This window comes from Ananas comosus, linkage group 24 (genome assembly GCF_001540865.1).
Source record: "Ananas comosus cultivar F153 linkage group 24, ASM154086v1, whole genome shotgun sequence".
Taxonomy (NCBI): Eukaryota; Viridiplantae; Streptophyta; class Magnoliopsida; order Poales; family Bromeliaceae; genus Ananas; species Ananas comosus.
Window position 1 is genome coordinate 6090599 of NC_033644.1, and position 25824 is coordinate 6116422.

At 37.7% G+C, this 25824-nt stretch overlaps 2 protein-coding genes and 1 non-coding gene across 7 annotated transcripts; all 3 read left to right on the forward strand.

Moving 5' to 3' along the window:
* Positions 1201 to 25380, forward strand: LOC109728550 (glutamine--tRNA ligase). Of its 5 annotated transcripts, none has more exons than XM_020258970.1 (24): positions 4256 to 4669; positions 5030 to 5077; positions 5171 to 5242; positions 18938 to 19037; positions 19229 to 19324; positions 19410 to 19471; positions 19568 to 19669; positions 19752 to 19844; positions 20576 to 20728; positions 20816 to 20871; positions 21129 to 21219; positions 21287 to 21373; positions 21505 to 21702; positions 21793 to 21891; positions 22220 to 22351; positions 22437 to 22573; positions 23010 to 23109; positions 23198 to 23293; positions 23640 to 23740; positions 23847 to 23952; positions 24054 to 24143; positions 24231 to 24360; positions 24493 to 24580; positions 25025 to 25380. In XM_020258970.1, exons 1-24 carry the CDS (start codon positions 4517 to 4519, stop codon positions 25038 to 25040), a joined length of 2406 nt encoding a protein of 801 aa, XP_020114559.1. In that variant the 5' UTR covers positions 4256 to 4516; the 3' UTR covers positions 25041 to 25380. The 5 variants fall into 5 exon arrangements, with proteins under 5 accessions (XP_020114562.1, XP_020114561.1, XP_020114559.1 ...); XM_020258975.1 differs by having other exon boundaries at positions 4600 to 4669; positions 5030 to 5060; XM_020258973.1 differs by lacking the exons at positions 4256 to 4669; positions 5030 to 5077; positions 5171 to 5242 and adding exons at positions 1201 to 1267; positions 1358 to 1429.
* On the forward strand, positions 7696 to 13419 carry LOC109728549 (histidine--tRNA ligase, cytoplasmic-like). The gene is made up of 7 exons (XM_020258969.1): positions 7696 to 9327; positions 9431 to 9610; positions 9944 to 10201; positions 10803 to 10937; positions 11059 to 11340; positions 11899 to 12039; positions 12511 to 13419. Exons 1-7 carry the CDS (start codon positions 7891 to 7893, stop codon positions 12811 to 12813), a joined length of 2736 nt encoding a protein of 911 aa, XP_020114558.1. The 5' UTR covers positions 7696 to 7890; the 3' UTR covers positions 12814 to 13419.
* On the forward strand, positions 13984 to 14056 carry TRNAK-CUU. The gene has a single exon. It is a non-coding gene; the product is annotated as a tRNA-Lys (tRNA).

Consider the following 25824-nt stretch of genomic DNA (forward strand, 5'->3'; position numbering starts at 1 on the left):
AGACTACTATTTTTGTATATTTAGCTCTTACTTATATAGTTTCCCTTATGTATGTATTTGGAAGATTATTGTTGTTTAGTTATTTTATTTCCCTATACTTGTTATTAGAGAGTAGCTTATATTCATACTCTGATATCATGCTAGAGGTATATTTATTCTTCTATGATTTTATCTTGTTGTTGTAGACGCCTTATATGTTTTTGGCATATGGCGGGTCTGGGCACGCTCTGGGCAAGCTTCCGCTGGGGCCCGGGCGTGATAGGATGCACTACTTCCATTCCTTTCATATATACCGACACGATGGGGTCCACAAGGACCTCGTCACAGAGATGATGATGTGATATACGTGCGTAGTTATCGTAAGCATCTCTCTCAGTACAACGCACATGCAAAACCCATGATTCTAACCTTGTAAAAACCTCTCGCAAGCTTACGTGCGGACCAAGTTCCAAACTCATTTGGGATTCTACGATCAAAACCCAAGAGACCCCTTCTCCACATATTACTCATCATGTGGGTCCCACCATTTTTCTCCCCACATCCCCATTCTAGGGTTAAGCATAGCCGGTGTTCGGCCCAATTCCGGTGGTGATATTTCTACACGCGTTGAAAACCGGCGCAAACCGATTAGAAACAACACAGAACAAAACAAACGAAGCTTCACTCTCTCATTCTCTCTCTCTCTCTCTCCCCTCGCTCTGCCCTAGGGTTTCGGATCGGAGCGAAGCAGCGGAGATGGTGGTGGGGGAGTCGCCGCCGCCAGAGCTGGAGCTGTTCCTCTCCATAGGGTTGGATAAGCGCACGGCGGAGAACGCCCTCGTCAATAACAAGGTCACTGCCAACGTCACCGCTGTTATCAAAGAGGTATTCTCCCGATCAATCCGTGCTAATGTTTTCTTACACTTCCATTTCTTTCTTGAGTGATTTCCTAGATCCTCCCAATTCGGGATTCTTATTGTGTGAGATTCTCGATGATTGAAGTGGATTTAGGGTTTCTACTCTGCTTATTTCCTGGTTTGAACTGCTTTGATTTGGAACTTGCTCTTTTAGCGGAGTTCCATACTTGTATTGATGCGGCTTTTATGAAGAAAATTTTGATTTCATTTTCTCTTCTTCTAATTGATTTGGTCCGGGATTCCAAAACTTTTCATTTTTTTGGGAACTTAATATCAATCATTTACCCTCTTTTGAGCATTTTTTTGGGTTTAATTTTAAACAGGCTGGTGTTAACGGTTGTAGCAAGGCAATTGGTAACCTTCTTTACACGGTACTCTCTTTTGCTATCACGAGCAAAAACTATCAAAGTGCATTTGTTATGTTGTTTATGATATTTTATCCTTTTTTACTCTTGCTATAGGCAGCAACAAAGCACCCGGCTAATGCACTCGTCCATCGCCCATTTTTAGTTGATTATGTAGTCTCCTCAAAGGTTACATCTCCACAGCTACTTTACAACCAATAATCCTTGTTTGCAAAGCTCAATATATGCAATTAATTCTGAAGCAGTCGTCAAGTTTTCAGCTAATTATAGTAGATTTTGGTAGAACTATATATATAGAGAGAGAGAGTAGGTCTTGTGTGCTATTAAGAGCACGGAGGATTCCGTGCACCTAAGCCATTTTCGATGATGGAGCTTCCGAATCGACAATTGGCTCCATTAAACTTGATCTAGCATATTTGAAGTAACGAGAAAATAAATTTTGTGATTTTTCGATATCATTTACCTAGCGATCGAAAGGGTTCAAAATCAACAATTTTTAATGGTTGATATATATCGTTTGCAAGTTTAACTGTGTAAAAGTATTCAAATCATATGAAATTTTGATAGAAAATTCTTTATACTATTTACTACAAGATCAATATCTCTGATCTGGATCTACACTGGCGATCGGCGAAGCGGTTACGGTGTGGAAAAGTGGGATTTGCGGCGGCGGGTGCAGGACCCATGGGTACGATCAATGGGATCTCCGAGATTGTGAGCGTTGTGACTGCGGGGATCACGGCAGATCTTCCAATCTCTAAGGATCATAGAGAGAGATAGGGGTTCCCAACACAGATTGGAGAGGGAGGGTGACAGGCGGATCCCCGTAATCAGGCAAGAGAGCAAATAGAGCAAACAATATCTGAAAAATTGAGAAATGGACACATCGTGCACAGTAAACTCAGCACTTATGAATTTATTAGATTTTAAAGGTTCAAGCTATTAAAAAAATAACAACTAATTTATCTTAAAGTTACAGACACAATGCCTATAGATCTCAATTGTGATTTGATCCAATCCAATCTTCGTCGCGTAGACAGAATGTTGTTCTATTCACCGACATTAACTACAGGTGCTCGGTATGTATCCAATGTGAATTTCATGAGTTATATTTAAAAATTGAATAAAAATATATGGATATTATTAATAGTATCATAAAATTATTATATAGTACGTGCTTGTTTAATAGAAAATTTTTTGTTGTTTTCTTCTAAAATAACTATTTTATCCTTTTTCGTGTAACACAATCTTTCATTTCAATATAATTATATTGGCTAATATGATCATAAGTTAGAATTTTTTTCAACACTAAGCGCTAATTGAAATACAAAAAAAAGTTTATATAGACTTGTGCGTAGAAATAAAAATTTGGAAACCAAATTGGTATATGAGATACTGTAAGATATGAATCCCTAGGATCTAAAAGGTAAAAGACACCTAGAGGGGGGTGAATAGGTGTAAACGGCAACAATCTCGAAACTCGATGCAAATTTAAAATAGAATGCGGAAAAATAAAATCAGCACACCGAGAATTAACGTGGGAAAACTCCAAACCGGAGAGAAAAAACCCACGGGACCGACCACACAAAGAAATCCACTAAGAAAACATGAGTACAAGTGATTTATCAAAAATACAAGACTCGAAATACCCAATTCTCGTTGTAGAATATCTTTGCCAGTCCTCGATCGCTTGAAATCCTCCAACCGATCACACTGCAAATCCTTGCAGCCACACACGCCTCGATTCCACGAAACGCCCACCGAATCCACGGTCTTCACGCGAGATCCACGCGCTAACGCTCCATCCGAAGCTCGTAGAGATTTAACAATTTATGGTGATTTAAACTCTTTGAAAGCACATATGATATGAGGAGAAATCCAAATCAAAACATCACCAATTTGATCCTTAAGAAAGTTTGAATCAAAAACTGAAGAATCAAACCGGTGATCTAAAACTTGATCTTGAGAATCATGGATCAAAAACTCAAATCAAGCCGTTAGGGTTTCTAAAAGATTATCTTGCTCAACTCAGGTCATATGGAGATCCTCATATCATATTTATAGGTTTAGAAGACTTCTAGATAGACTAGGATTCCAAAAACTCAAATTTAAAAACAGACGACGGTCTCAGGGTCCGGTCCTCTCGAGGAGACCGGTCCTTGGGGGACCGGTCCTCCAAGGTGAGGTCCGGTCTTACGCTGCGTAGATGTCAAAATATGCGTACGGGAACCGGTCCTCAATTTAGAGACCGGTCCCTCCCTGCACAACAAGGAAAACCACTTACGGGGACCGGTCCTCAAGACCAGAGACCGGTCTCCCAAAACTTCTACGCAGAGAAGCTTGATGGGTCCGGTCCCTCTGATCAAGGACCGGTCCCCGACCCCTGATTTTCTTCAGAAAACTTTTGAATAAATGAAAAGAAAAACAAGTCTTCTAAACATCTTTTAATAATGAAAACTTCACCACAAATTGTTTCTAATCATACCTGAGTTCTCAAGGGTCTTTGATCACAAAACTTCAATTCTTTTCGTCAATCTTCATCTTCTAATTCTTCGAGACTCTATCCAAACCCTTCACGAAATCCGCCAACTTATAAAATCCTTAACAGATACCACAGCTTCATTTGAATAAGTCACCCAAAAGATATAAATACTAACTTAGCAAACCATATATACCGACACGATGGGGTCAACAAGGACCTCGTCATAGGGATGATGATGTGATATACGTGCGTAGTAATCATAAGCATCTCTCTCGATACAACACGCGCGCAAAACCCATGATTCTAACATTGTAAAAACCTCTCGCAAGCTTACGTGCGGACCAAGTTCCAAACTCATTTGGGCCGTTACGATCCTACGGTCAAAACCCAAGAGTCCCCTTCTCCACATTTTACTCGTCACGTGGGTCCCACCATTTTTCTTCCCACATCCCCATTCTAGGGTTTGAGCGTTCGGCCCAATTCCAGTGGTGATATTGGTGATATTTCTACATGCGTTGAAAACCGGCGCAAACCGATTAGAAACAACACAGAACAAAACGAACGAAGCCTCTCTCTCTCTCTCTCTCTCTCTCTCTCTCCCGTCGCCCGCCGGAGTTCCGCCTGACGCCCCTGCCGCCGGTTCACCCTGCCGGGCTCGCTCCCCCACCAACCTGCTGCTGCCATTTATTTCATCCCTACCTCGTGAAGCTACTGTCTTTACTTCCTTCCTCTACTAACTACTACTACTTATTCTTCCGGGTTGTTACACGGAGATGGTGGTGGAGGGAGGCGACGACGCGGCGCCGCCGCCGTCGCCGCCGCCAGAGCTGGAGCTGTTCCTCTCCATAGGGTTGGATAAGCGCACGGCGGAGAACGCCCTCGTCAATAACAAGGTCACCGCCAACCTCACCGCCGTTATCAAAGAGGTAGTCTCCCGATCAATCCCCGCTAATGTTTTCTTACGCTTCCATTTCTTTCTCGAGTGATTTCCTAGATCCTCCCGATTCGGGATTCTCATTGTGTGAGATTCTCGATGATTGAAGTGGATTTAGGGTTTCTACTCTGCTTATTTCCTGGTTTCAACTGCTTTGATTTGGAACTTGCTTGTTTAGTGGAGTTCCATACTTGTATTGATGCGGCTTTTATGAGGGAAATTTCGCTTTCATTATCTTTCTCTTCTTCTAATTGATTTGGTCTGCGATTCCAAAACTTCTCATTTTTTTGGGAATTTACAATCAATCATTTACCCCCTTTTGAGAAGTTTTTTTGGGTTTAATTTTAAACAAGCTGGTGTTAACGGGTGTAGCAAGGCAATTGGTAACCTTCTTTACACAGTACTCTCTATTGCTATCATGAGCAAAAACTATCAGAGGAGTGTATTCCTTATGTTGTTTCTGATATTTTATCCTTTTTGAATCTTGCTATAGGTAGCAACAAAGCACCCGGCTAATGCACTCGTCCATCGCCCATTTTTAGTTGATTATGTAGTCTCCTCAAAGGTTACATCTCCACAGCTACTTTACAACCAATAATCCTTGTTTGCGAAGCTCAATACATGCAATTCTGAAGCAGTCGTCAAGTTTTCAGCTAATTATAGTGGATTTTGGTAGAACTATATATATAGAGAGAGAGAGTAGGTCTTGTGTGCTATTAGGAGCACGCCGTGCTCCTAAGCCGTTTTCGATGATGGAGCTTCCGAATCGACGATTGGCTCCGTTAAACTTGATCTAGCGTATTTGAAGTATCGAGAAAATAAATTTTGTGATTTTTCGATATCATTTACCTAGCGATCGAAAGGGTTCAAAATCAATAATTTTTAATGGTTGATATATATCGTTTGCAAGTTTAACGATATAAAAGTATTCAAATCATATGAAATTTTGATAGAAAATTCTTTATACTATTTACTACAAGATCAATATCTCTGATTTGGATCTACACCGGCGATCGGCGAAGCGGTTACGGTGTGGAAAAGTGGGATTTGCGGCGGTGGGTGTAGGACTCGTGGGTACGATCAATGGGATCTCTGAGATTGCGAGCGTTGTGACCACGGGGATCACGGCAGATCTTCCAATCTCTAAGGATCATAGAGAGAGATAGGGGTTCCCAACACAGATTGGAAAGGGAGGGTGACAGGTGGATCCCCATAATCAGGCAAGAGAGCAAACAATATCTAAAAAACTGAGAAATGGACACGTCATGCATAGTAAACTCAGCACTTATGTATTTACTAGATTTTAAAGGTTCAAGCTATTAAAAAAATAACAACTAATTTATCTTAAAGTTACAGACACAATGCCTATAGATCTCAATTGTGATTTGATCCAATCCAATATTTGTCGCATAGACAGAATGTTGTTCTATTCACCGACATTAACTACAGGTGCTCAGTATATATCCAATGTGAATTTCATGAGTTATATTTAAAAATTGAATAAAAATGTATGGATATTATTAATAGTATCGTAAAATTATTATATAGTACGTGCTTGTTTAATAGAAAATTTTTTGTTGTTTTTTCTAAAATAACTATTTTATTCTTTTTCGTGTAACACAATCTTTCATTTCAATATGATTATATTGGTTAATATGATCATAAGTTAGAATTTTTTTCAACAGTAAGCGCAAATTGAAATACAAAAAAAAGCTTATATAGACTTGTGCGTAGAAATAAAAATTTAGAAACCAAATTGGTATATGAGATACCACAGCTTCATTTGAATAAGTCACCCAAAAGATATAAATACTAACTTAGCAAACCATATATACCGACACGAAGGGGTCAACAAGGACCTCGTCACAAAGATGATGATGTGATATACGTGCGTAGTTATCATAAGCATCTCTCTCGATACAACACGCACGCAAAACCCATGATTCTAACATTGTAAAAACCTCCCGCAAGCTCACGTGCGGAACAAGTTCCAAACTCATCTGGGCCGTTACGATCCTACGGTCAAAACCCCAAGTGTCCCCTTCTCCACATTTTACTCGTCACGTGGGTCCCACCATTTTTCTTCCCACATCCCCATTCTAGGGTTTGAGCGTTCGGCCCAATTCCAGTGGTGATCATAGTTAGTTAATTCGCCGCTCGCCGAACGCCATCGGAAGCCCTCCTCTTCAGAAATCGAAGATCGAAGATCGGGTTCTTCACTCTTCAGAAATCGAAACCCTCCTCGTCGCCTCTTCCTCTTCCGCTTCCGCTTCCGCTTCCTCTCCCGCTTCCGCTATCCAACGATAGATCAGTAACCGGGTGGTTCTTTACAAACCCAGGTAGGTACGATTTGAGTTTTTTTCATTCTTCAAAGAAAAAGTTGGAAGGTTTTAGTCATCTGATGGATACTTGTTTTATACACAAGTGGCTGAGTTCTTAATTGAATGTGTCCATTCTCTGTTATGCACAAAGAAGACCCAAACATAGTGCTAAATAAATAATCTTAATTAACTTTGGGACCAGGAACTCTTGTATTATACCTAATCAATTTCATGATCTTTGTCGACTCTTGCAAAAGGAAAATTTTGTTGTGGTCTTTCATGGACCATTGACTCACTGGGGTTTCTACTTAATTTTTGAAACATAACTTTGGGACCAGGTACTATTTGAGTTTTCATTCTTCAAAGCAAAAGTTGGAAGCTTTTATATTTAAATATGGACTATCTTGATCTCTTATTTGCTTAATTATTTCTTTATTTTGAACCATAATATAGTTTACTATTTTTTACTTAATTAGTTTAATTTTCTAGCTCTTTATTCTTATATTCTTAAAAAATATAAGTATTTATGCTAATAGCGTAAATCTTGAGAGAAAAAAAACTTAATTTAATAGCCGAATTTTTGATCCCGAATTTTTAATTAGTGAACGTATAATATCTGTATAAATTACGTATCCGAATGATTGGCGAATCCGTTTTTTAGCTTTTTTTTAACGAATTTAAAAATTAAAAAACGAATTTTATCCGAATTATATCCGTACCGAATTTTTGGCGAATCTGAATTAACTAACTATGGTTCACATAACGGCCCCGGGTTCAGTAACGTAGGACCCAGGTCCAATTCATAACCCTACTCTCTCTCTCTTTCTCTCTCTCGTCTAGGGTTTTTGAAGCGCACCACTTCGTCTCTATCCCCTACCTCGAAGCTCCTGCCATGGCGACACCGCCACGCTCCTCCGCCGTCTCCCTCGGCGGCAAGGGCTCCTCCCTCACCCCCGCCGCCGTGTACGCCGTCGCCGGTGGCCTCTCCGGCGTACGGCTCGACTCCTCCGCCCTCGAGAAGCTCGCTCAGTCCAAGAGCTCTTCCCCTCCTCCGCCACTCTCCGATGCTATCCAAAATCCTAGATTCTTAACCCTTGAGGAGTCCCGAGCCACCCTTGCCGTCCTCCTCAACAAGCTTCTCGTCGCGGACGCCTCCGTGCATCCCGCACTACCCACCCTGATCGAGGAGGTCCTGTCCCTTCCGTCGGGTCACGAAACACTAGATTTCAGATCCCCATTACGGTTCCTCGAGTCCATATGCCGGTTGAATGGGAGAAAGGTGGAGGAGATTAAGGTTTCCGGCGATGAAATCGGGGTTTTCGAAGCCTCTGCCGCTGCTCCGACCGCGATCTGCGCGATCTTGGACTGCTGCTCCTCGGCACTGGTGAGGGTGTCGGACGCAGTGGCGGCGCTCTCCTGCGAGGCCTCTAGGGCTGACGTGGGGGCCTTTGATTTGCCGGTCTCGGGAGACGGCTTCTCGATCAAGGATGAGACGGATGTAGCCGGAGACATGAAGGTGATGCTCTTCGGTTCGAAGCTCGTAGGGCAGAATTATGCCGACTCTTTCACGGAGATCCCCACCGTCCATGGGAGCTTCAGGGAGGCTGTGAGAACACTCCATGGGAGGACCCGTGTCGAGCTGAACTCTTCCATTAAGGTCAGGAAGAAGAGTACAGGTCTCAGTAATCAAGGAAAGGAGAAAGCTTTGGTGGCGTCTGCGCTCCCTCTGGCTATGGCGATTCGGTCCATGAGTGAGATTAGTCTGGGGCGAGCCAAATTGATTGTTGAATCGATCCGAGATGTTGGTATCAAGTCTACGGTTTCTGAATTATTTCGAGATGGGTGTCTGGGCTTTGACAGATTGAAGGACCAATTCGATTCAGTAACGCAAAATGCTGCTGTCGGATCAGATTATGTATTGATTTTGAGTGGTGTTTATGATCTTTTGGTCAAATTTAGGAACATTCTTGCTTGGGAGGCTGTGTTGGCTTTGTTCACAATTGAGATCGATGATTCGATCGAGAAAATCCAGGGGAGTTCTTCGACGAATGCCAAGCCAAATGGAGAAACTGTGAAAGGTGACAAGAAGAGCGAGAAGAAAAAGAAGAAGACTTTAGGAAAAGGGACTTCTGCTGTAATGCAACTTCTTAGAAACCGAGTAATGAATGGAAAGGAGATAACAAGTGAACATGTCACAGCACTTGTTAATTGGGCTCGTGACCTTTCCTTTTATTTTGATCCGAAGGACAAAGGGCTTGATACATTGATAGAAAAAGTGAAAGAAATTGTTGAGAGCAATGAAGTCAGGAGACTTCCTAAAATTCCCAAGGTGAGAAACACGTACTAAATTAATGTGTGCCTACAGTCCTTAAGTGCTTATAATTTCCCAAAATCGCTTATACTTAGACATGTTTGGTCAATTTCTCTTTTAGGGTACCCGTGATTTTGGGAAAGAACAAATGGCCATAAGAGAACGTGCATTTTCGATTATTACCAGTGTTTTCAAGATGCACGGAGCAGTGGGCCTTGATACTCCTGTATTTGAGCTGAGAGAGACTCTCATGGGGAAATATGGGGAAGATTCGAAGTTGATATATGACCTTGCTGATCAGGTAAAGTTTTGAAGACAGCTAACAACATTTTGGTATTTTGTGGAATTACTTTTGGTGTAACTCTTGTTTTACCGTAAAAAAGAGTCATTTACTGCAGCAGGCTCCGAGCAGTGTGTATTTGGGCAATCTTCGTTGCATGTGTATTTGTAGCATTTATACCTGTAAATACCGCTTTACTTGACTTCATGGCTTAAGGTCATCAAGGAGTTATTCCTAATTTGGTATTTGCATTTTTTTTTTCATTCTGAATATCAAATATGCTATTAATTTGTTCATCCTTATAAATCTGTATTAACTGCCTCGTAAAGCAGCTTGTATATTTTGTTTTGGCAGGGTGGCGAACTTTGTTCTTTAAGATATGATCTAACTGTTCCTTTTGCCCGATACGTGGCCATGAATAACATCAGCGCATTGAAAAGGTACCAAATAGCAAAAGTGTATAGGAGGGATAATCCATCAAAGGGAAGGTATCGTGAGTTCTATCAATGTGACTTTGATATAGCTGGCCAGTATGAGCCAATGGAACCTGACTTTGAGGTCATTAAAGTATTAACAGAATTGCTGGATCGACTTGACATTGGCACCTATGAGGTACTTTTGGTTGTTTGTTTACTTGATTTTCTTTTTAGTCTAATATTGGGTATATACTATTAAACTCATCTTGTCTGAGAAGAGGGTGGTGTTAATGATGTGTAGAACTACGATTCACCGCATAATTGAATATTGTATAGGTAAAATGTATAGGTAAAATATGTGCATTGTCCCTGTACTGTTGTGATATTGATCTACTCCCTGAACTTTTCACCTAAAAACAATTTAGTCTTTAAACTTTCTTGTATACTGCAATTCATCCCTGGCCGTTGAAAATATCAGAAACCACATGATTATCTTTTCCTGAAAATTCTCCTTCTAATCTTGCTTCAAGTGCACTGAAACAAGATCTTCATTTGACTGAAGGGGAAAATTGTCATTACAGGTTTTCTTTTATTATTATTATTTTTTTTCTACAACCAGGGATGCAATTGCCATATATTAGAAACTTCAGGCATTAAAGTGTTCAAGTGCAAAGTTCTGGGACTAAGTTGCAGTATCAGGATAGTATAAGGACCACCTATACATTTTAATGATAGGTGATTTGCTGAGCCTTGAATGTCTAAAATATTGCACTTGGACTATTTTCTATCATTTGCAGATAAAGCTAAATCATCGGAAACTATTGGATGGAATGTTGGAGATTTGTGGTGTGCCTCCTGAAAAGTTTAGGACAGTTTGCTCGAGTATAGATAAGTTAGACAAGCAAACATTTGAGCAGATAAAGAAGGAACTGGTAAGAAATTGCTTCAACTGTACAATTAGTAACAGAGAAAAGAAAAAAAGAAATAGATATTGCATTCTATGTAGCTACGAAATTAACTTAATATTCTCTTTGTTGATTATATCTTCACTAGGTGGAAGAGAAAGGGTTAGCTATTGAAACAGCAGAGAAAATCGGCACATTTGTGGAAAAACGAGGGCCACCACTTGAAATCCTTTCTGAATTGAATAAAGAGGGTAGTCAGTTTATGGAGAACAGTGGCTCTGTTGTTGCGTTGAATGAGCTAGATATATTATTTAAAGCGCTTGAAAAGTCAAAATGTCTAGACAAAGTGGTCTTTGACTTGAGTCTGGCTAGAGGCCTTGATTACTATACTGGAGTAATATATGAGGCAGTCTTCAAGGGTGCTACGCAGGTGAGACATACTGTTTCTAATTGCATATACAGAGATATGAATCTTCTTTTTGTGCTTCATGATTGTCGCAGCATATAGTAGCAAGGCAACTGTCCCTAGTGTCAAACCACCTAGATTCATATTATGTTTCTATAGAGCAAAATTGAAAGAGTTTTTATATTGTTCATAAGTGCCTTTAAACTCTTTGGATTATCGTTGTCTTAACAATCTGCCTTTTTTGGTGTTCTTCTAGGTATCTGTATTCTTTTTTTTCCATGCACGCATGCTTATGTCATGATGATATATAATCTTGCTATGCTATTTAAATCCAGTGCGACTGTATTGGACTTTATGTTGAACAACTGAAATGTTTGTACTATGACGATTTTGAGGTTGAGCCCTTGCTATTTGCATATTTCATTACTTTACTGATTTTTTATACAGCACAGCACCTCACCTTTGCCACAATGAGTTATTTCTTGCATCATTTACAGATAACCAAACCCATAATTTCAAATTCTCTCCTTTTATTTTGAGTACTACGGGGTATGAGATTTACTCCTTATTTTCAATCCTTAGGTTGGTTCCATTGCAGCAGGGGGTCGCTATGATAACTTGGTAGGAATGTTCAGCGGAAAACAGGTCCCTGCAGTTGGTGTCAGCCTTGGAATTGAAAGAGTCTTTACAATTATGGAACAGCTGGAAAAGGACAGGAACCAGGTATTGTTCACCGTCTTTCCAATTGGCACTCGCCAACTTTCTCAAATGCAGTAAAATCCTTCTGCTTGTCACTCTTAAGTGCATTTCCATTTTTAAATGGGTTGGTTATTTCCACTCTTCTATGCCATTCCCCGGAAACCTGTGCCTTCATAGATCGTACTCCATTTCTCAAAAAACAAGTCTGCAGGAAGATACGATTGTTTGATCCCATGTTTCAACACGCTGTAATTTCTTCCTTTTTTTCTATTCAAGTCCTACCTTTACTACCCAAAATATATGTCATGGTTTCTCTCTACAAATACAATCAGAGTTAAGCGCCAAAAGTAAGAAGGTTCCATCACGCTCTCCTATATTTAGGTGGCTTATATCATATTGGAAACGATATGTGGTTTTTCAACATATGCTATCTTTTTCATTGCGCATTAGAATACTTTGGAAATTGATGAATTAGTTCTGTTAACTGTATCATAGGTTATTCGCGCAACTGAGACGCAAGTTCTGGTGGCTATTCTTGGAAAAGACCTTACTCTAGCTGCCGAGCTCGTGAGTGAGTTGTGGAAAGCCAAAATAAATGCCGAATTCAAGCTCACCAAGAGGGTGATGAACCACATTACCTATGCCAAGCAGTCCAGCATTCCTTGGATGGTGCTGGTTGGTGAATCCGAACTCGAAAAAGGCATCGTCAAGTTGAAGAACATCGAAGCAAACCAAGAAGAGGAGGTCCCCAGGAAAACCTTTGTTGAGGAGCTTCAAAGAAGGATTAACAGTGTTTGATAAAGCTACTAGACAACAATATACGGAGGGACAAGTGCATGTGTACATTGCATTTTTTTCAACCAAGCGGCCTCAACCATTTCGATCATGCCTCAACCATTTCGATCATTTGGCAATTTAATTCAAACAGCCAAAATATAGAACAGCAGAAAAAAAAAAGAAGGAAAGTTATTCAAGTCTTGTGTGATTGGATCAAATGATAGAGAATTGTGGCATATTTACCTTTTCATGCTGGGGTAAATGGTGCAGGGCTTCTCGAGGTAAAGCTGCTTGTTGCATTCTGAGCTGAGAAAGCTCATTTTATTTCTCAATCTCTTAACATATGTGGTTTTGGCTTTTCTTTTTGTTTGTTCTTCATCTTTCTTTCATCTATCGGTCACAACTCATTTACTGGATCTTGCATGTCTCAATTCGGGCGAAATATATTTAGAACTTTTTTTGTTAGCACATAATGATATAACCAGAGTTTCTTATTGTTGGGTAACCCGAAATGTAATACAGTTATTGCCATGTGAGCTAAACAGATGGCTTCTTTACTTGATTCTCACTTGTTTGTAAGATTTCATTTGCTACAGCAAATAGTTTCGTGCTGCTAATTATTATTTCTGTTTCCTGATTAGAGATGTTATTGAATGGTATTTCAAATGTAGTGAAGAAAAGAGGAGGCAAGATGCCATCACTAAAGAGAATTTCTAGATAAGGTATTCTTGTAAAAGCAGAGATCTACCTTGAACGATATTGGGTAAAGTATTTCAGTTAAGGTGCTGTTTTTGTGCCAAATTGAAACTCACATGTGCACTGCAGCTGAGCACAAAATTGTGCAAATTTGATTAATCGGGAGTATAAAATTTATCAGGTTAACTTGATTGTTTGGATCAATACCGAGTAGTACTCTATACCAAGGAAGTAATTTAGGTTCTGTTTCCTGCAGTGGATTTGTATAAAAAGAGTCGAATGAAATGAGTTTACCCGAAATATTATTGACATTTAATAACTAATATATATTATTAATTTTCTAACCCTTAAATCTAAACTACTTTACTTGCCACCACTAAAGTTTAGTCATGTAAGAACTAAAAAATACATAGTAAATATTTTTTTTATATTTGTTTCAAATGCTATTGGAACAAGATACCATGTATGTGAAAATAATTTACTGCACTTGAGACAGCCCGTCTAGCTCAGTTGGTAGAGCGCAAGGCTCTTAACCTTGTGGTCGTGGGTTCGAGCCCCACGGTGGGCGCTCATTTTTTTAAAAAAAATTCACAGTTGAAAGAAATAAATTTTTGCCTTCGATATCAGAACTAAGGACCATAGAACGATTAACACAGGACAATATTTTTTAGATAGCATACTATCTGTTTTATTTATTTCATGTAGAAATAAATTTAGCTGAAAATGTGAATCAATTAGGATTCGAACTTAAGATCTCGGATACCAATCACCAAACTCTTTGCCACTTGTGTTAGAGACGGTCGGTACATAAAATAATATTTAAAGGTAAGAATGGTGACGGGTGCGAGACGTCACAGGACACGCTTCAGTTTATGGAGCGTAAATAAGCCTGGATGGGGAATATCCGGATGAAAGTGATAGGCTCTATAACGATTACTATTATTGGTTTGAATTCGTTCCTAAGTATCACCAATCCACTAACTGTATACGGAAGTGAGAGCTCCATGATTTCTCTCGTTTCATGCACCAGCAAATCCTACCTGCGCCAAAAGAGGCGTTGAGAGAAACAATGTTGAGGCCACTATCAAGTCGCTTCACTTCTAGTGCAGTACGGAAAGTTTCTTAGCTTCTACTTCAACCAATCTCACATTGGGAGGCTTGGTTAGACGGCTGGCTTTGTCGAAAAGCCCAATGTAGTCAATCATTCAATCATTGTAGGATTTCCTAAAATAACTCTCCTCTTCTGACACCGACAGTCCCTAGAGCAAGTGACAAAGGACTTGGTGGTTGATACCCGAGGTCCCAAATTCGAATCTTAGTCGATTTACATTTCCAGCTAAGTTTATTTCTAAATGAAATAAACGACGGGGGTAGTGTGTTACCTATCTCTCTCAAAAAAAAAAAAACTCTCCTCTTCTCGCGGCTAAGTTATCGGATCGCTTTGACAATAGAGGAGGCTTTTCCTACTGTGAAAAGCAGGAGTTTGATTTGCTCTCCCAAACATAGAATCTTCAATTTGAAGCTAAAGCCGAAATTAATGCTATGAAATGTTGCGAGGGGAAGTTGTCAGTGGTTTTTTTTAGCCAAAGTGTTTACTACTTACTATTAGTATTCATTCAAATAGCCCTATTCAGTGTGCACACTTTTACATAGGTTGTANGTTTCCTATGCTAAAATTATTTATTCTGTTCGTCTTGTATTTCTACTTCCAATGCTTAGTTACATCAATGTTCAACTTTGTTTTATGTTAAGTTTTTATTTTTTCCTCATTGTGCTAATTTTTTTAATGAAAAAAAATTTCAGCTACGACATTAGCTAGCTATATATTTGTCCAAATTGGTAACTTCTTGGACTTGTAAAATTAGGAATTTGGATGAGGCTTTTGAATTGTTAGGAGGACTATATCTTTTACTGATTCTCATAAGATTCAGGAAGAGATGCTAATTATTTCTTGCATATCAATTGTTGCAGAATAGTTTCTAATGCTTCCTGAGAGTATTCCTAATAAAGTGTTGGATAACATGCTCCATGTTATCTTTATATGATTATGCTAATTAATGAAATATAATTAGCAATACTTGTTTGTTTAAATTTTCTGTCTCTTTGCAATAACACAACTAGATGTTTCCTTATTTGCTTTGTAGGCCGAATGTCATGCTCTACACCAGGCTGCTTCGCCATTCAGGTGCTGTTTGGTCGTGCATAATGGTGGGAAATATATATATATATATATATATATATATATATATTTTGATTGCTGGTTTTTCTTTATTTTAAGTTCTTAGTTATTGATGTTAGTACTTTGGAGGCTTTAACAAGTTATATTGTAGCATTTTATCTTCTTATCTTTGCTTTAACAAATAAAAGATGCTACTTTTCCTGAATATGGGAGTTTGTTGGTGCTCTCGTGAAGAGTCAAATTTATCTACTTGTAGGGTTCGGTGTGAGATACAAAACTTTGTAGTGTAAAACACATACCTTATGCAAATATGTTGCCCTTATATTCTAAGTGGTATTGGCTTCTACTAATTTTTGACTGGTATTTGTCTGAAAGGCAGTTGAAATATAACAATATATTGAGTTTGCTTGTTTGCCTTTATATTTGTGAGAAATAAATCCTACTTAGTTCTTGGAGACAGACAAGTCAATGAAATTTTATTTCAGTTTGCTGCCATAGAAAAAGACGAGGGCTTTTCCTGTTTCAAATGCTGTTGTTTGCTTCTTGCAATAGAGAAAATGGTCATGCTAAACAAACAGTTAATTAAATGTGGATCTTGGAAACTCTGCATTTTTATTCCCTGTTCTTCGATCCAATCCATATATAAAGGTTTGAACGGTAGGGCAATTTGGAAGGTTTATTTCTCGTAGATGGAGTTGCTTCTGGTCTTTGATGATGGTTCAGTTTAATTTCAAGGTACATGGTTTGCGAATTCTAGAATCTTAAGGTGTCATTTATAATTCTGTTCTTCTCCTGGTTGCTGCTTTACCATTGATGCTTTGCCGCTAATAGATTGTCGTTCAGAACCAAATGCATTCCAAGTTTGAGGTAATCTAACAATTTTATGACTTACAGTGTTAATCTTTGTTGATTTTTTGGCAATTGAAAGAGATATTTGGGCCAAACTGTACTGCAGTTTTATATTTGGCAGAAATAGGCTTTAGCTGTTGCAAGAAATAAGAGATCTCATGTCTGAATTGTACTATGAATTAGAAAGAATAGGGGGTAATCACTTCATGTTTGGTAGATATTTACTTTGCCCTCCAAATTTTCAGTTAAGCAGATTTTGTTGGCCTACCCAATGTCTCTCTGTGCTATCTTTATAGATGCACTTTCCAGCTGAGATCTCGACCAAACAACTGATAATGTGAAGCAAACATGTTAGCGCACGACTCTGTCGTTCACAAATGGTCCAAGTTGCGGAAATTGAAATGCGCACGGTCTAAATTCTGGTTTGTTGATTTAGACCTGGACAAATTCTTCCTGCTTAAGGATGACATTGTAAGAAATTAGTTAGTCCCAAGTTGTTAAGTGAAGAATTAAGAATTGAATTATACTAGCCATTGCATGTTAACCTTATTACCCTAGGAAAACTGTTTTTACCCGCCATATTCTGAGTTCCAAATTGTATCATCTGGACATAATAGCTAGATCAGCTTTAGAGGAGTTTAGTGGATACAAAATCGCTTGCTGTTTGTTTTGTGCTTTGCCAATCTTATCGCGCATTTCCTAACTATTGCAGCTAATTATTTGAAGGCCGTGTTTGACAATCCATTCTAATCCACTAGATTTATCAACTTTGGTTTCTTTAAATTGGGAATGATGGATTACTAAATCGTTTGATTCAGTTATGGCTTTCAGATTAAGCATGTATTTATGCAAAGAAATCTATGACATCGACAAAACGCGGATCATTAAACTAGATATTTTGATGGCATGCTAAATTGTCTGCTCTTAAAGAGTTGAATTATAGCAAATCTGAAGAGTAATATAGAGAGCTCAAGTTATAAAAGTTGTTCTTGGGCTGGTATTGTAAAACTAGTGAAGACACCGGCGCGTTGCGGGAAGTCAGTTATGTGGAGACAAATAAATAAGAAAAAAACCGAAGGAAAAAAACAATAAGAACATAAAAAAATTTAAAGAAACTAAAGAATTAGAAAAAAGTAATAGTTGAAGAAGAAGCAGCAGCAGCAACAGGTGGTGCAATAAAATATAAGAACAAAAGCATAAAAAGAAATGAAAAAAGAATAAAGACACAAACATAAGAATAATAAATATATTTATAGTAGCAGTAAAAATATAAAAAAATAAAAAAAGAAGCTAAAGAAGAAGAACCAAGAAGAAGAACCAGCAAGAACAACAATAATAACGAAGTTATTAGAAGAAAAAAGACGAAACAAAAAAATAACGACAATAGCAAAAGAAGAAGAATGATAACAGAGCAAAAGATATATTTGCTGTCTCATTTTAAGAAAGAGAGGAGAGAGAAAGAAAAACCCAAAACCACAGCATGAATCTAGCTAGAGCTAGCAAAAAAGCGACCCGGCTCGAATGCGACTCGTCCATCGGCTCCATATTCAGCTCACTACGTAGCTCGACTCAAAAGTAACATCACCACAGCAACTTGAACAAAACAAAAGGATCGAAATTCATTTGCAAAGCTCAAGATATGCAAGTATGAAGCAGCTCCTCAAGAATTAAGCTAAGAAAAGCTCGATTAAGCTAGAACATATATATATATATATATATAGGGTCCGGCTACTATACTATTATAAGTACCATCGCCCTCGTACTCATAAGTTATTTTCGATGATAGAGCTTCCGAATCGACGATCCACACCGTTAAACGTTATTTACAATATTTAAAATTTCTAGAAATCAAATTTTATAACTTTTCGACATCATTTACCTTACGATCAAGAGATCACAAATTTGACAATTTTTAACGGCCGGTATGGAATACTTGCTAGTTTAACAGTGTAAAAGAATCGGAATTTGTTGAATTTTTGATAGAAAATTATATTCACTACATAGATAAAGATCAATAACTCCAATCTTGAATTGAAGGATCCGATCATCCTTTTTTAGGACGTCGTTCGATTTTGACCGTTCATTTTATGCCCACTTGATGGACTTTATTATGATTTCAAAAATTTACGAAATTTATTTTCTAGAAGTTTCAAATACTCTAGATCATATTTAACGGAGTGGATCATCGATTCGGAAGCTCCATCATTGAAAACAACTTATGAGTACGAGGGCTCCAATACTCATAATAGTATAGTAGCCATGGCCTATATATATATATATATATATATATATATATATATATATAGAAATTGCAGCTGTAGAGAGAAATTTCAACCACTAGGAATTCATGAGATGCTCTGATTTCTCTTCAGTGCTGACCTTTTGTTTTCTTTTAATATAATTTTTACATGTGATTTGCAGATTAAGAACTCAGCACAGTTAGATGCTGCTCTCTCATTTCTTTCTAATGTAGGCCCAGAATCTTTTTCTGTGGAGAAATTCGATGAAGCTTGTGGTGTCGGTATGCTTATTTGTTACAAATTCTCACACCTTTTGCATTTTCGATGTGTGGCACCCAAACATCCATAAACTTATTAATATTTGAAATTGGAATCGCCATGCTTTTCTGTTGTAATCCTTGTACGGTTGGAAATTTTGGATTTGTTTATGTTGTTCAAAGTTCGGTAGGCAGATAATTTTTTATGCTTGCAGGTGTCGATGTTTCTGTTGAAGAAATTCAATCAACAGTTACTGCAGTCCTAGAGGAGAATATGAATGCAATATTGGAGCAGCGTTACCATATAAATGGTCAACTTATTTCTTGTTTAGTATTATGTCTAGTTTTGTAATGCTGATGCTTATTTCTCACCCTTTCTTTTTTTTTTCCCTCCAGTTGGCAACTTGTGTGGACAGGTTAGAAAGCGGCACCCATGGGCTGATGCAAAAATTGTGAAGGTGCCAAGAAGGAAAAAAAACTGTGAAAGGAATAGTTCGCAAAAGTTTTTCAAATAATTTTTTGGGTTTTATATTTACTTTTTCCTTCTCTGGCAGGAAGTAATTGACGAGAAACTTTTCGGGATACTGGGCGAAAAGACAGAAGCTGATGATAAAAAGCCATTAAAAAAGAAGAAGGAAAAGCCCGCAAAACTCGAGGTTGCTTATCTGCAGATATTTTTGTCATGAATTAGTTTATTGGTTCTTCTCACCATTTTATTACATAACCTACAATTTCTAGGATCAAAAGAATGTTGTTGTTGCTTCTGCTCCACCGTCTGAAGAGGAAGTGAATCCATATTCTATATTTCCACAACCAGAGGAAAACTTCAAGGTACTTCTAACAAGGGCTACGCTCAGTTAATTTGCCTTTTGGTTTTCTATTTTGACTTAGTACACTAGTGATTTATGTTTTTATCTTTTCCTCCAGAATTCTATATTCTCTTCTATAAATATGCTTTGAAGGTGTTATTTACTTGCCTGCGACTACTGACTTTTGATTAGCCTTTAAATAGAATCACTTTGTCCTGGTGAATGAGACATCATATTCTCTTTATATACTTGAAGAATAGTAATATGATTAATCTTCCCACCCTTCTCCCTCTGTTATGCTTTTGCTATTTTAAATGTAAAATATCATGTTGAAACATGTTAAATACTCATTCACATTCTCTTTATATACTTGAAGAATTGTAATATGATTGATCTTCCTCTATTATGCTTTTGCACTTTTAAATGTAAAATGTCATGTTGTAACATGTTAAATAATCGTTGACAACAGATAATTCTTTGCAATCTGAACATAATCTTTTGCCAAATCGGAAATCTGAACATAATCTTTTGTCGCATTGGACAACCATATTAAACTTTTCTTACCTGCAAAATGTGAATTTATAAAACATTTAGGAGTATAATTGTTATTTGATGCAATCAGTGCTATATTGCTATTCTTCATTAATCATTCAGGCATTTCATTTCTTTATTTGCCAGTTCCTTGTCGGCAGGTATAATTATGTATTATCATTTTTCCTTCTATAGTAAGATTCTTCTTTTGCAATGTCTTAGGTCCACACAGAGATATTTTTCAGTGATGGATCAATTTGGAGAGCTCACAACACTAAGGAGATACTAGAAAGGCATCTTAAGGCAACCGGAGGGAAAGTTTTTACTCGCTTCCCCCCTGAGCCTAATGGGTATTTGCATATTGGCCATGCTAAGGTAGTGATGGTCTTATACTGACATAGCTTTGCTCAGCACCATATTTACTTGGGAAAAGTAATATTCTTACATCTGGGTTTAATGCAGGCTATGTTTATTGATTTTGGTCTTGCAAAGGAGCGAGATGGTAATTGTTATCTAAGGTTGGCATAATTTTCTCCTCTATTTAAAATGATCCTCATCTGAAATAATCGAGTTCATATTCTCCTGGGGTGCATATTCACTAGTTTTTGGTTTGCTCTATTTATCTAGCCTAGCAGGCTCCATAGTTCGTTTTCTCGAGTTATAGGGATTCCCTTAGTTTTTTATCTGATACCATAAGGCGCATTTGGTTTTGTTGCTTGTTTGGATACCAGTTATTCTCAATTGAAATTCTTCAAGTTCTTCTTTCCACTGTTAGGTTTGATGATACCAACCCTGAAGCTGAGAAACAAGAATACATAGATCACATCATGGAAATTGTCGAATGGATGGGTTGGAAGCCATTTAAGGTATACATTTATTCAGCTTGCAATTCATACTTATAAAGAATTATATTACAGTGATTTAGCCTTACAGGTTACCTATACCAGCGACTATTTCCAGGATCTATATAATCTGGCTGTTGAGCTGATAAGAAAGGGTCTGGCATATGTTGATCACCAGGTGTGTATTCATGATATGCAAGTTATTCAGCATTCTGCGGCCGGTATTCTTGTTGGTACTCAAGTGTTCCTGCTGTGTCGTTGGTTCGTTAAGAGCAGGTTTAAACTTTTTTCCTTTCTTATCTTTGTTAGACCCCAGAAGAAATAAAGGAATACAGAGAGAAGCAGATGAATAGTCCATGGAGGGATAGGCCGATTGCAGAGTCATTGAAGTTGTTTGATGATATGAAAAGGGGGTTGATCGACGAAGGGAAGGCAACGCTTAGGATGAAACAAGATATGCAGAGCGAGAATAAAAATATGTATGATTTGATAGCATATCGTATAAAGGTAAAAAGTCACGTTGTAAGCCTTCTGATATATAGGTTATGTACAGGTTATGTAAGTTAAACATAACGTGTTCCTTAATGTATTTGACAGTTTACTCCACATCCGCATGCTGGTGACAAGTGGTGCATATATCCAAGTTATGATTATGCTCATTGCATAGTGGATTCCCTTGAAAATATTACCCATTCTGTAAGTTCTCCATCATCCTTTCTTTTCAATCTTAAAAGTTTGTATTATTTGATTCCTACTACAAAAACAATCTTGTGATCATATGGCTTGACTCATGGGTTGAAATGAATCTGTTTATTTTGTTTCCTTCACATTTGTTCGAGTCCAATAGCATCCCTTATTATTATTCTGCTGTACTTCTATTGGTTTCTTCTGTTTGTTTATTTTTTAGATATCACTCATATTCTTGTAATTGCTTGTATTGTTTCTATCTTATAGATATGCAAATAAAATCATCTTGGATTTTAGTATGCTTGGCTTGTTATATATTTGTTTCTCCATTGTGAAGCTATGCACGCTTGAATTTGAGATACGCCGACCATCATACTACTGGTTATTAGCAGCACTGGGCCTTTACCAACCTTATGTTTGGGAGTACTCACGGCTTAATATATCAAACACTGTAATGTCTAAGCGTAAGGTATATTTCCTACATGTCCTGTATTGAGATACAATGAGTTGCATGATCTATCTTTAATCATTTGTACACCCTTGTTGGACTGCAGTTGAACCGTTTAGTGACTGAGAAGTGGGTTGATGGGTGGGACGATCCCCGTCTATTGACACTTGCTGGATTGAGACGTCGAGGAGTCTCTTCGACTGCAATTAATTCTTTTATTCGAGGAATTGGTATAACAAGAAGGTTGGTATTGCATTTTCTCAAGTCATATCTTCCTGCTGTTTTTCCTAAGTGCAATTGACATGTGAATTTTTATGAGGACAGGTTTTTTTTTTTTTTTTTTTTTTTTTTTTTTTTTTTTTTTTTTTTTTTTTTTTTTTTGAACTACAGTCAAATTCTCATTAATGAATTTGGCTGAATTCCACCTTAACTGTAGCTTTGCTTATGATTCCACAGCGCTCACCTGTCTAGTTATTATTTGTAAAACAAATGTCTCATGTGGTTTCGTTTGGAGTTGTAGAAATTTGCTATTTTATGTTTGTAATGACTGGGGTATCTAATTCAGATGATTGTCTTTATTTATTATCATTGTTCCAATGTTCTACGTTAGTAGTTAGATATTTTGCTATTTGGTCTTGTTTTGGCTCACTGTAGTTGCTTATTTTTTCTTATCATGCAGTGATAATAGCTTGATACGCATTGATCGCCTGGAGTATCACATTAGAGAAGAGCTTAACAAAACGGCATGTCGAACGATGGTTGTGCTGAATCCTTTAAAGGTATACCGAGTTTTAGATAACACTTCATTTGTGTTATAATTTGATGTTTGTATCTACTGTTTTCAATTGATTTCATCTGTCTTTTCAGGTTGTTATCACAAATCTTGAAAGTGGATCAATAATAGATCTTGATGCAAAAATGTGGCCTGATGCTCCTTCAGATGATGCTTCTTCCTACTATAAGGCATATCCCTTAACTTGCTTATTTAGCTACATCCCTTAACTGCTGTTTTGATCTACTCTAACATGGCTAAGAATAAGATGATGTTGAAAACTTCCCTCCAAATTCCCAGTTAGTTGGAAATCTTAAATTTTTTTGTTGAAAGCTATTCTGCTTTGTTTTTGAAGCAACTTAAGATATTTCTATTTCCAGAAATTTTTTTTTTCCCTGTTATGCTCTGCATCGTACAGTAATCATAGAAACTCAACACAATTATCTGAATGCATGATTGGTAACAGAAATGAGAAATGGCTGTGCTCCAAATTTTAACGGTTATCTCAATCAGTGTCTTAAGATTTTTTGTCTCCAGGTTCCTTTCACAAATGTTGTCTACATTGAACGCACGGACTTTCGCCTGAAGGATTCGAAAGATTATTATGGGCTTGCCCCTGGTAAATCTGTTCTCCTCAGGTAAGTGATTTCGAAGAATGATGTTCATAGCTTGCAGAAACAAATTATTAGAACTTAATATCTACAAATTTTTAATGTGGGGTTTACTCTTTTTTTAAATTTGCAGATATGCTTTTCCCATAAAATGCACAGATGTTGTTTACGGTGATAACTCAGATACTGTAGTTGAAATCCGGGCTGAGTATGATCCGTTGAAGAAGACAAAACCAAAGGTACTAGTTTTACTCTGTTTTACCAAGGATTGGTTGTTAAGATATACTCCAAATTGAAGATACTACTATTTTGCTAACTGCTTCAACTCTTAATTATGAAGGGTGTTCTTCATTGGGTGGCTCAACCTTCACCTGGTGTTGATCCTCTCAAGGTAGAAGTCAGATTATTTGAGAAATTATTTCTTTCAGAGGTTAGTGTTACCATTACTTGACTATCTGTTTTGTTTTGCTAATAATTATGCATAGTTTGGTACTAAATTGTCATAATTGCTCATCAGAATCCAGCTGAGCTAGAGGATTGGCTATCTGATCTTAACCCTCAATCGAAGGAGGTGATACCTGACGCATTAGCTGTGCCAGCGCTTGCTAGTGCGGTGTTGGGCGACAAATTTCAATTCGAAAGACTTGGTACTCTCTTGCTTTTCTTCAGTTGTTTGTTTTTTCTTTTATTGCAGTCCAATGAAACTTGCACTTTCTCAATGATTGTTGTTGTTGATAGGGCTAGCAAATTGAGTCCCCAGTGTTTCACTGCTTTTTCAGATTTGTTCGTAAGACTAAGAGTTTCAATTTTAACAATAACTTCTAAAGCTGGCCTTGGTGGCAACTTCATCTTAGAGTTTCTATTGAGATAAATCTTTTTCAATTTATTTTCTTTGGCCTTCTTTTTCACAAAGAATATAGAGCAATAGGTGGTTGATGCTCCCTTTCTGAGGACTGATTCCTAGGGAGAATTAGTTTGATTCTTACAGCGTTTTTCCCAATTGATTCAATAATATTTGATTTTCCAAGCTCGTCTTTATTTATAATAGGTGACTCTTAAGAATTAAATATTTTGGCAACTGTGAATGGCCGTTGTATTAACTCGAAATCCTGAACAGATTTGGCAACTGTGAATGGCAGTTGTATTAACTCGAAATCCTGAACAGACTTTTAACGTTTTGCAAGTTTTTGGTTCTTAGTAAACTTTCCATGCAATATCGATCTGAGGATTCTAATTATTCTACATTTCATTCATTCGCGTGCTTCCGGGATCTACTTAGCTTACCAAATTCCCCCCTTTCTGTTATCTCAGGTTACTTTGCCGTTGATACGGACTCCACACCTGGAAAGCTCGTCTTCAACCGAACTGTTACTCTACGCGATTCCTATTCGAAGAGCGGAAACAAATAGGATCAGCCACACCATTGTAGCTATTCTTATCGAACTAAAAGCAGAAAAAAGGGAAAGGAAAAGATAACTGTGTTTTCAAAAAGTGTCGAGCCACTGAATTAGTTCTTTATAATATATATTGGAGCTGAGAACATATAGATTTGCAGATAATACTGATGTTTATATTTTTAAATTTCTGGGCTTCTTGTTCATTAGGAGTGACTCGGTTGATTATCTAATGGCTGATTTAATGGCTTAAACAACGAATAATTGAAAATTCATATGAGATGAATTAGATGTTTGTTGGATTGACGGATGAAAGGTCCACGGATGTGGAGTGGCCCACTTCTGAAAATGATAGACCACACGGTTCATATGAACTTAATTGGGCTGATATTTGGCTTTTGGGCATAAAAATCCACTGGCCTTGTAATTTTGCAAAACTTGGCCCTTTTTTCGGAGTATACATATTCGGTCCAGATTTTAGAAATGTGATCAAAATGCCATTTTGTTGGAAATACATGTGAAGTATGTATAGTACATCTCTCTATTTGTACGTAGATTTTCGTGTCGCAAGAGCCACTTAATTTTTTCAAAATCTGTACAAGTTACTATATTGAAAGCGTAAAAGTACAACATACTTCTAAATAATGCAACACACAAGTAACAATAGTGCAACATGCATCTTTCTCTTCTTTTTCTATTTATTTCTACTTCTGCTTT

Bases quoted from the DNA above. Each gene is read 5' to 3' on its own strand.
- LOC109728550 (XM_020258970.1), top strand. From the start codon at position 4,517: ATGGTGGTGGAGGGAGGCGACGACGCGGCGCCGCCGCCGTCGCCGCCG. The intron at 19,325-19,409 runs GTCAACTTATTT...TTTTCCCTCCAG, and splicing joins GCAGCGTTACCATATAAATG to TTGGCAACTTGTGTGGACAG. The intron at 21,703-21,792 runs GTAAAAAGTCAC...TGTATTTGACAG, and splicing joins TGATAGCATATCGTATAAAG to TTTACTCCACATCCGCATGC.
- LOC109728549 (XM_020258969.1), top strand. From the start codon at position 7,891: ATGGCGACACCGCCACGCTCCTCCGCCGTCTCCCTCGGCGGCAAGGGC. The intron at 9,328-9,430 runs GTGAGAAACACG...TTTCTCTTTTAG, and splicing joins GACTTCCTAAAATTCCCAAG to GGTACCCGTGATTTTGGGAA. The intron at 12,040-12,510 runs GTATTGTTCACC...ACTGTATCATAG, and splicing joins TGGAAAAGGACAGGAACCAG to GTTATTCGCGCAACTGAGAC.